An 11,686-nucleotide genomic window follows, 5' to 3' on the forward strand; every position below is an offset into this window, starting at 1 on the left:
ATACACATCTGTGATGTGAAGGATCGGTATTCGTATCCCGGCCAAGCTTTGGAATAGGGACAAGAATGGCATTACGCCACGGATGAGGGAAATTCTCTGAAGTCCAATTTTGATCAAAAGTATTTCGAGACAAAAATCAGGCAAATGCTTTAAGAGCTGATAGGAATATTATCAACCCCTGTTACGGTAGAGTGAGCTTGCTCAAATACACAATGCCATTTTAAAAAGTGACCAAATCATTAAACGCGTTTCCTTGACCATGCGGATTAATTCTACATGAAAGGGTTAGCTCAGTGTACTAATGGTTCGCTCTGTCACATGATGGAAATTAACTATAGGGGACCACTTGCTGGTAGAACAGCTAGGTAATCAACAAGAGTGTGCAGAGAAATTTCAATTTCCCCACGTACAACTCGCACACCTCGATGCTCTACCATTCTACCAGCAAGTTCACCAGTTCAACCTTCGCTCCTTTTGTTCAGGTTTCATGATCGGTGATGGAATTCCTCTACTTTTTTGCCAACCCATTGCATGCAGCTCAGTTCTAATTGTCTCCTTACAGACAGACACAGTTCCTCTATCAATCATTTCCAGCCTTACGTTTTCTAAACTCCTTCGTTTGTTTTTAGAAACGAGAATACCAAGCCGCCTGCTGTCACCGACAATCAATTTTCTGGGCCTACCTGCGCCTCCCTGGTGCTCAATGCCATATCCATTTGCAATATTTTTCAAAACACGATAAACAGTGGACAAAGGGATGCCTGTTCTACTTGAAATCACTTTAGCTGATCTAATGTCCTTGTTATAATACTCTAAAATCAACTTCCTGTTCTCTAAATCATCCATACTGAGGATCACTGAAAACGTCGTCTGCTGGCAAGTAAACAAAGGGGGATAACTCTTCACAAACTAATGAAAAAGGATTAACGGAGTTGTGTTGATAGCTGGTCAAGGTTGTTTATACTAGAAATCCAATTAAACATATTCCTAAAATTCTCAATAATTTTTGGTCATATCATAAAATGTACGCATGTAATCGATAGTCAGCAGCAACAGGTGGTTTCATCACATGTATTGTCATACTGACATAAGCAAACTATGCAGACCCATGATCGCTGGCTGACACCTCAACGTTCCTGTTTTCCCGTGCTGACGTAGCTAGGTAGTGTGACATTCCTTCATATCGGTAAGTAATAATGCCCTGCTAACTTATCTGTGTGGACTGTGGAACCGTTCGAAGCAGTTTAATCCACCATGCAGCATATATACACACAGATGTATACACACCACAGGCGTACATCCCAGTTTTATAACAAATCAATACAGCTCGCCGTGTGTGCAGGTGAACACTCAGCTGACACACATACACTGTGTTTAGTTTCTACGTCACTTTTAGCAATACTCCAGCAACATCACGGCGGGGGATACCAGAAATGGGCTGCACACATTGTACCCATGAGAGGAATCAACACGGGTCATCGGAGTGACGAATGAACGCTTTAACCACTCGGCTACCCCGCCGCTCCCAGCACAAATACACATTTGAGTTGGTAGGCAGCAGTCATCTGTGGGATTGGTATTCGAGAAATAACACAGCTGCTTTTACAGACATACACCCGGAGTTAAAATCCGCCGCTGTTCACGCCTTTTACGGTCAGGATTGCCATGCAGAACCTCTGTAATAATCGTTGAAATGTACGATAAATGAATTTGCCTGTTTTTCCTGTCCAGATTAGAATTCTTAGGCTGGAGAGGGCTTATTTAAGTTGGATAACTTGTGCCCAATCCGTTTGTTAATTGAATAAAATATGTTTCAATCCATCAATTCTTAGGTGGGGAACATTATTGTCTAAACGAGGACCCAATATTACAAGTTTTGCATCAATGAACAGAATACAAGATTTGCAAGATTTATAGATGCCTCAGGCTCTGTGCAGTGGTGTTGGAGAGAAGGGAGGCTACTCCTGTTCCCGTTGTCGAGCTGCATGTTTGTCCTATTGAGAACAGGAATCTAAACTGGCAGAGGTGGAGGCACGTTGATATTTCTGTCTCTCAGATTCCCAAGGAAAGTGGTCTAACTTTGAGCGCTAGTAGTCTATACTACTCTTGATTCATACTAAATAAGAGTCTGAGAAAGTACTATTGTTAATACAAATTGGCTTGTTTCATACTTACACTGTGATATTGAACATTCTGTTTTACTTTGTAGATTGACTTTTAAAATAATTCACCTTGTTCTCCTCGCTGTATGGCTGCACTCACTCACTCACTCTTATATTCCGAGACATTGAAAGCAACCACAGTTTGTTACCCCAGCATTGTGTACTGATACGATCTCTCCGAAGTCCAAACATGGATACTGGTCAGTTGTTGAGGTTAGCACTGGTTAAACAATAGATGCGTGTCAGGCTCTCCTCCCGCATCAGCTACTCAGACGTGTAATAGAGGAGAAAGTTTACCAGACAATTTATTCTCCTCAGATCGCCATTTGTTTTGCTGTGAAAACTCCCGAAGTCAGTGAGTGAGTTAACTTATGCCGACACGTCCCTAAAGTATGTGAAGAATGTCTTTCTACAGGGCCTGTAAATCTCGCGAGGCGCGACTTCCGGTATTAAGCTGCTTCCCGGCTCCCTTGGGGTGCGTCAACTTCCGACATGCGAGGCGGGATTCAGCTTACGCCCGGTATCAGTTTTCCGGTGACAAGCGTATATTCAAGAAGCAGTTCCAAATTCCAAATTTGACCGCAAAAATGACTTTACTCAGTGTACAACCATGCGTGGCTGTCACAGCTTTTGAGAGTTGTAATAATTAGCTGATTTCGGGATGGTTAGATCGGAAATGTGACATTCCTGCAAGGATGATCGATTCCTTATTGTCAGTTGACAACCATGAGACCATTCGAAAAGGGATGAAATGGTGTTTGAACCCGGAAGTACTAAGGTCTCGCAAAGTGACGGGACCAACCTGATGGATTCTGGTTTTGAATCCTGGTTCAACCTGACCATCAATAGTGGTACCCGTCAAAGACCTGCATTACTTCGTGCTTTGCTGCCACATTAAGCTGCTATGTCGGGATGCAACTGAGAAGGTATGAAACGTTGTTTTTCACCTGAAGTACTAAACAACGTCAGGTCTCGCGAAGTCCCATAAGCTACTTACGGGCCTTATATTATTAGTAAATAAAAGAACGATACACTGTGCCTCGAAACAAGCATCAGTTTTGCTTGACATAATGTCCAAACTGTCTTTCATTTCAGTTATCCTGGACTGAATATGCACCTGACTGTGATTGTACTTTACCTGATCATGAACATACATTTGGCACACGGTAAGTCTCCATATCTCCATGTCTTGAATCTGTCAGAACTTTCAGTGTAGGTCTCCACAATACCAAACCATAACATGAGGCAATGTTATATTTAGATGTACTCAACTTCTACAGATGGGTCATGGTTGGACACAGAACACCCGGTCACTATCTGCCCATTCATAGAAGCGTCGGGGTAGCCTAGAGGATAGTGTTCGCTCCTAGCGCCGAAGACCCGGGTTCGATTCCCCACATGGGTACAAGTTGTGAAGGCTATTTCTGTTGTCACCTGCCGTAATATTGCATGAATATTGCTAAAAGCGGCGTAAAACTGAACTCACTCACTCACTGATGGTTGGTTCATAAAAAAACACAGTCTCCAAATATAGGGGGCAAAAAACATTACAATTGCGAACGCTTTTGATATATTTCATCACAATAACAGTTCTAGTACTAGAATGCTAAGACATCCCATAATATGGGTAATATTGGAAAGTTGAGCTGTTGGTATGTGCAAGACTGTCGTTTCAATTTTACACACACAAGACAAAACCCAAATGAAATTAATAAGTAATATTGTAATATACTGAGGGAAACAAATAAGGAAACACAACTTATTGGAACTGTTCCTTTAGTTATTCTCATATTTCCTCCCACAGCCCTATTCAAAGCTGGTGATGAAAACTGGAAAATATTAAAGGAACGCTTGAATTTTCTCGTGTTCCTGTATTTGTGTCTCTCAGAACATGTTTAGAACGTCAACGGGGACAGCACTAACGGGGTCGCTCGCCGACTTGGTTGACACATGTGATCGTATCCCAATTGCGAAGATCGACGATCATACTGTTGATCACTGGGACCGCCTCCGTGGTGTAGTGGTTAGAGCGTCCTCCCGGAGAGAGGAAGGTCGCGGGTTCGATCCCCGACCGCGTCATACCAAAAGACGTTAAAATGTGGTACTTGTTGGTCCCTGCCTGGCGCTCGGCATTAATGGGTACAACAAGGACTGGTCGGCTCGGAGTCAGTATAATGTGTCTGAGTGGGGTATTCATGCTTCACTGCGGCATGGCATCTCAGTGGGCTAACACTATAAAACCAGCTTCAGTCTGGGCTAGTACAACCAGCCGCACATACACATACACACATGCACGTCGTCATATGAGCGAAATATTCTCAAGCACGACGTTAAACCCAATTTCAACTCATCTCACTGTTGAACACCGGATTGTCTGGTCCAGACTCCATTAGTTCCCGACGCCGGTATATAGCTAGAACACTTCTGAGTGGCGTTAAACAACAAACATTGTTATTTGAGTATACTTCTACAGGTACGTCCGATCTCACCTGCCCAGATCGGATTGAAGTAGGTTCTGAAGCCGCCATCACTTGTGTTGCACCTGACACAACAGACAAGCATGGCTACTCTACGCCAAACAGGGAAGTTGCTGCTATCTGTGAGTTAAAAGCCTCATCATGTCAACCCCTCGGCCACTACACAGCAGCAGTTGTCAATGACACCTGTAGCGTTCTGACCATCCCTAGTGTGAGAATATCTGATGCTGGAGAATGGCGATGTACAATCCCACCGTCGCCCATGTTGATTTGTCACATGGTCGTCTACAGTAAGTACACGCCTGACGCCTAATTCTTTTAACAAGTCACAATCGCCAGCGGCTGAAGGCATGTTGTAAATCCAGCTGGGGTCCATGCAGTTTGCAGAAACACTGTAAGTCCCTTTGGACCCTAGCGTGGTAATCTACCTTCAGTTCTGGTAATCTATAGCCCATTTTTACTATGTGCTGTTGTTTATTATATTCCCTTATTATTTGTTTATTGTTATCAAAGTATTGTAAAATATGTGTCCTACTGAGAGGATACGGAAGTCCCGAATCACTGAAGTAAATTTGGAGCTACCATTAAAATATTTTGTCTTTAATAGCATGACACGTGTCATTTTAATTTATGGCTAAAATTGCCTCCAGTTGTTAGCATCTGAGGGGATTGTGTAAATCCAGCTCGGGCCCATGCAGGTAGCAAGTACTGTAAGTCCCCATGGTCCCTGGTATGGTGATCTACCTTCAGTTGTTAGCATCTGAGGGGATTGTGTAAATCCAACTTGGGCCCATGCAGGTAGCAAGTACTGTAAGTCCCCATGGTCCCTAATATGGTGATCTACCTTCAGTTGTTAGCATCTGAGGGGATTGAGTAAATCCAGCTTGGGCCCATGCAGGTAGCAAGTACTGTAAGTCCCCATGGTCCCTAATATGGTGATCTACCTTCAGTTGTTAGCATCTGAGGGGATTGAGTAAATCCAGCTTGGGCCCATGCAGGTAGCAGTACTGTAAGTCCCCATGGTCCCTGGTATGGTGATCTACCTTCAGTTGTTGGCGATCTATATATATAGTACTGTAAGGCCCCATGGTCCCTAGTATTGTGATCTACCTTCAGTTGTTGGCGATCTATATATATAGTACTGTAAGGCCCCATGGTCCCTAGTATATGCGATCTACCTTCAGTTGTTGGCGATCTATATATATAGTACTGTAAGGCCCCATGGTCCCTAGTATTGTGATCTACCTTCAGTTGTTGGCGATCTATATATATATATAGTACTGTAAGTCCCCATGGTCCCTAGTATGGTGATATACCTTCAGTTGTTGGCGATCTATATATATAGTACTGTAAGTCCCCATGGTCCCTAGTATGGTGATCTACCCTCAGTTGTTGGAGATCTATATATATAGTACTGTAAGTCCCCATGGTCCCTAGTATGGTGATCTACCCTCAGTTGTTGGCGATCTATATATATAGTACTGTAAGGCCCCATGGTCCCTAGTATGGTGATCTACCCTCAGTTGTTGGCGATCTATATATATAGCACTGTAAGTCCCCATGGTCCCTAGTATGGTGATCTACCTTCAGTTGTTGGCGATCTATATATATAGTACTGTAAGTCCCCATGGTCCCTAGTATGGTGATCTACCCTCAGTTGTTGGCGATCTATATATATAGTACTGTAAGGCCCCATGGTCCCTAGTATGGTGATCAACCTTCAGTTGTTGGCGATCTATATATATAGTACTGTAAGGCCCCATGGTCCCTAGTATAGTGATCTACCCTCAGTTGTTGGCGATCTATATATATAGCACTGTAAGTCCCCATGGTCCCTAGTATGGTGATCTACCTTCAGTTGTTGGCGATCTATATATATAGTACTGTAAGTCCCCATGGTCCCTAGTATGGTGATCTACCCTCAGTTGTTGGCGATCTATATATATAGTACTGTAAGGCCCCATGGTCCCTAGTATGGTGATCAACCTTCAGTTGTTGGCGATCTATATATATAGTACTGTAAGGCCCCATGGTCCCTGGTATGGTGATCTACCTTCAGTTGTTGGCGATCTATATATATAGTACTGTAAGGCCCCATGGTCCCTGGTATGGTGATCTACCTTTAGTTGCTGGCGATTTGTGGCTGGTTTTATTATGTGCTGTGTATAGAAGTATTTTTTTGGGTAAGTGCTAGCTTTATATGTAAATCTGTGATATTCTAGTTTTCTATCCTTTGTTGACAGACATATAGATCGTTGAAGTTATTTTTTTTATGAATACAAAGCTTTCATAGTCACGATGTAACGGAAATACTGCCGATGTGACTTTAAATTATAACTCATTCACTCACTCACTCACTGAAATATTGCCGATGCGTGTTTGATTTATAACTCACTCACTCACTTTGAAGATATAGTCCCGCTGTTCACGTGTATTTACAGAAACCCCGTCATGTACCATGATCACTGATGAAGAGACCAAGACAATATCTGTGGCGCTGACAGGGTTCTACTGCTCAGAGAGTCTGCAGTTTAGTATTGTGACATTGTGTGAATTATTTGCCGGAACCGTCAAAGACATTACAGACGGACACTATAACTGTACAAATATGACCCAAGTCAGGGCAGACCACGCCGACGTGACGTTCACATGCGGTAATGTTGAAAGAAGCTTGGAGTGTGAGAAAGTTCTTTGTGAGTTGTTACAATATTTCTCTTTTGTGGAAAATGGGATGGACTTTAGATCTTGAACATCTTTTTATGCTTCACTTTTCCTTTTTTTCGTTTTCCTTAAATGCATGAATTTTCCTGGGAACCGTGGAGATCCTGGTTAGAACTGGCCATCAGTAACCCATGCATGTGATAAGAGATGACCAACAGGATCGGGTGGTTAGACTCGCTGACGTAGTCGACTCATCTCATCGTATTCCAATTGCGTTGATCGATGTTATTAATCACTGGATTGTCTGAACCAGACTCGAATAATTACAGACCGCTGTGATATAGTCTGAATATTGCTGAGTGCGGCGTTGAACAACAAACCAACCAACCAAATTATTTTCTTGGGATATTTGTTTCTGGTGTGGACAAGTTTTTGTCATTTTTATCACACCGAAACATCTGCATAGCATTTTGAAAAAATGAATTTCATAAATTAATTACTTCACGTGGTGCTATGTCATTTGTTGCTGTTTTTTCTGTTTTATTCACATCTTCATGTAATATTATCCAAAGGGTGACGTTGGTTTCATTTGACATCTTCTCTTTTGTGCAGGAACTCTTCCTTAATCTCGGTGGAGGTATGCCAGTTATAACTATGTACGTTATTCTGCTCCCGGTGCACGGTGTGCCAAGGTGATTTCTTGACATATTTGGCACACATATGTATGTGTCCCTGTACAAAAAAGAAAATTCACGTTATCGTGCCTTTAGAGAAAGCGACTTTGAGGCGATTAGTTTAAATCCTAAATGTTAACTTCTTTAATGCAATGTTGTTCATAGTGAACACGTGAGTCGGTGTTAATTTATTGCTTCTTATTTTGAAAACTTTTCGGACATCTTCATAGTGTAATATGTTTTGTCCTTGTAACAAAGTCGTGCCAGGTAGGACCCCTTCTGACGCTTACTTGATAGATGATGTACGTATTGCATTATTTCAAACATCTTAATTATCTTCACAGACACAACATCCACAATGTATCCTCTGCAGACAACCTCTTCTGGCATTGCCACAGTTATGCCTTACAAAACGGATCCTGCAGGCATCGTGCTTCCTGTCATTCTTTGTATCATAGTCCTAGTCCTAGTGATCGCTTTCATTGTCTTGTATAAGACAAGGCCAGGTTTATTCAGGCCAAGGAAGCATCCAACACAAGTTTCTGCTGATTCTTCATATGTGGGGGTAGGTCAGAAGGATCTTGTGTCACTTTAGACTACATTGCTTGGTTATTTTGAGTGAGGCTCTCCTACATATTAACTCATTCGTAACTACTCGCTTCTTTCCGTGACCTACAAAAAGACTCGTACCTGCTTAGTGAATGTGAATGAGGTCAAATAGTTTCTTTGCGATTACCGATTTTCATGATTATTTCCATGATTCTACAATTATCTTGTTGCTGGTATTTGTTAACGACATAATAATCTTACTTAAAGTGACTTCCGTGTTGTATCATTTATTTCTGGGAGTAGCCATGTTTTGAAATTCAGAGTTATCTTTCCTTGGAAATAGTCCTAGACTATTTTCATCTCCGTGCCCGTTAGCAAAGCCCAGTCATGAACATGGCCAGGAGAGGGCCTCGATTCGTCATCCGGCTTGCCGGAATGACACGAGTAGTTACGAATGATATTAACTTGGCAGTTACCTTGGCCTTATGGTTGTCCCGAACTTGCCACCTTAGTTACCCTCTCGTTGGTAAGAGAAACCGTCCCGTTAGGCAGAAAACGGAACTCTGTTAAACAAGAACATGCGTTGTAGTTGACATCTGCAGGGAATTAATAGCTGGTGACGCATTTTACTCCTGGGGTCCTATTGTGCTCGGACGACCTCATTATTGTCACTAATGACAGTAATCTCACGTCGCCAACAGTGGATGAGCCAATTATACAACAACAATACATATACTATAAGTATGATGAGATTACTCTCTGAGTCTCGTCAACAGTAGGTATAATGAACGAAACAATTATACAACAACAATACTATAAATAACAATGTCACTGTCCTCTGAGGAGAGTAATCTCACGTCGCCAGCAGTGGGTATAATGAACGAGACAACTATACAACAACAATACATGTACTATAATTAATAATGTCACTGTCCACTGAGAAGAGTAATCTCACGTCGCCATAGGTGGGTATAATGAACGAAACAATTATACAACAACAATACATGTACTATAATTAATAATGTCACTGTCCTCTGAGGAGAGTAATCTCACGTCGCCAGCAGTGGGTATAATGAACGAGACAACTATACAACAACAATACATGTACTATAATTAATAATGTCACTGTCCACTGAGAAGAGTAATCTCACGTCGCCATAGGTGGGTATAATGAACGAAACAATTATACAACAACAATACATGTACTATAATTAATAATGTCACTGTCCTCTGAGGAGAGTAATCTCACGTCGCCAGCAGTGGGTATAATGAACGAGACAACTATACAACAACAATACATGTACTATAATTAATAATGTCACTGTCCACTGAGAAGAGTAATCTCACGTCGCCATAGGTGGGTATAATGAACGAAACAATTATACAACAACATTACATGTACTATAATTAATAATGTCACTGTCCTCTCTGAGGAGAGTAATCTCACGTCGCCAGCTGTGGGTATAATGAACGAAACAATTATACAACAACAATACATGTACTATAATTAATAATGTCACTGTCCACTGGGGAGAGTAATCTTACGTTGCCAGCAGCGGGTATAATGAACGAGACAATTATACAACAACAATACTATAAGCAATAATGTCACTGTCCACTGGGGAGAGTAATCTTACGTCGCCAGCAGTGGGTATAATGAACGAAACAAATATACAACAACAATACTATAAGTAATAATGTCACTGTCCACTGGGGAGAGTAATCTCACGTCGCCAGCAGTGGGTATAATGAACGAGACAATTATACAACAACAATACATGTACTATAAGTAATAATGTCACTGTCCACTGAGGAGAGTAACCTCACGTGGCCATCAGTGGGTATAATGAACGAAACAAATATACAACAACAATACTATAAGTAATAATGTCACTGTCCACTGGGGAGAGTAATCTCACGTCGCCAGCAGTGGGTATAATGAACGAGACAATTATACAACAACAATACATGTACTATAATTAATAATGTCACTGTCCACTGAGAAGAGTAATCTCACGTCGCCATAGGTGGGTATAATGAACGAAACAATTATACAACAACATTACATGTACTATAATTAATAATGTCACTGTCCTCTGAGGAGAGTAATCTCACGTCGCCAGCTGTGGGTATAATAAACGAAACAATTATACAACAACAATACATGTACTATAATTAATAATGTCACTGTCCACTGGGGAGAGTAATCTTACGTTGCCAGCAGCGGGTATAATGAACGAGACAATTATACAACAACAATACTATAAGCAATAATGTCACTGTCCACTGGGGAGAGTAATCTTACGTCGCCAGCAGTGGGTATAATGAACGAAACAAATATACAACAACAATACTATAAGTAATAATGTCACTGTCCACTGGGGAGAGTAATCTCACGTCGCCAGCAGTGGGTATAATGAACGAGACAATTATACAACAACAATACATGTACTATAAGTAATATTGTCACTGTCCACTGAGGAGAGTAACCTCACGTGGCCATCAGTGGGTATAATGAACGAAACAAATATACAACAACAATACTATAAGTAATAATGTCACTGTCCACTGGGGAGAGTAATCTCACGTCGCCAGCAGTGGGTATAATGAACGAGACAATTATACAATAACAATACATGCACTATAAGTAATAATGTCCCTGTCCACTGGGGAGAGTAATCTCACGTCGCCAGCAGTGGGTATAATGAACGAAACAATTATACAACAACAATACTAGTGATCCAGTGATCTACATCATGAGCATCGATCAAGGCCTCTGAGATACGATGACATGTGTCAACGTGCTGCCTGTCCCAGAATCACTATGTCCACCATGTTTGAAAACAATATATCTGGTTCGACAAACAGCGACACATTATGTCTTTGCAATAAGATGGAAATGTAATCATTGGTTGAGGTTATATGTATGTATGTGTGTGTGTGTGTGTGTGTGTGCGTGCGTGCGTACGTGCGCGCGCGCCCGCGCGTGTGTATGTTTTAGTTACTAGTATATATTTCATATACCCCAACTTGGAGAATCTGCAACGTTTCCCATTTGTAGCAGATGTCTATGTATTTACTGTCCATCTAAACTATCTAAATGTTTGTTTTTTGTTACCGTGTAAAGTATAAAAGCGGAGTGCGGGTGATGTTACTTTAAGCT

General features: G+C 41.6%; 1 protein-coding gene across 1 annotated transcript; it reads left to right on the forward strand.

Annotated features, from left to right (window-relative positions):
• Positions 1–1,083: 1,083 nt before the first annotated feature.
• Positions 1,084–8,793, forward strand: LOC124255053. The gene is made up of 5 exons (XM_046688892.1): positions 1,084–1,186; positions 3,258–3,328; positions 4,636–4,929; positions 7,081–7,332; positions 8,319–8,793. The coding sequence occupies exons 2-5, from the start codon at positions 3,274–3,276 to the stop codon at positions 8,567–8,569; spliced, it is 852 nt and encodes a 283-aa protein (XP_046544848.1). The 5' UTR covers positions 1,084–1,186; positions 3,258–3,273; the 3' UTR covers positions 8,570–8,793.
• The last annotated feature ends 2,893 nt before the right edge of the window (positions 8,794–11,686 follow it).

Source organism: Haliotis rubra, unplaced genomic scaffold (genome assembly GCF_003918875.1).
Source record: "Haliotis rubra isolate DU_JTF1 unplaced genomic scaffold, ASM391887v1 Scf590, whole genome shotgun sequence".
NCBI lineage: Eukaryota > Metazoa > Mollusca > Gastropoda > Lepetellida > Haliotidae > Haliotis > Haliotis rubra.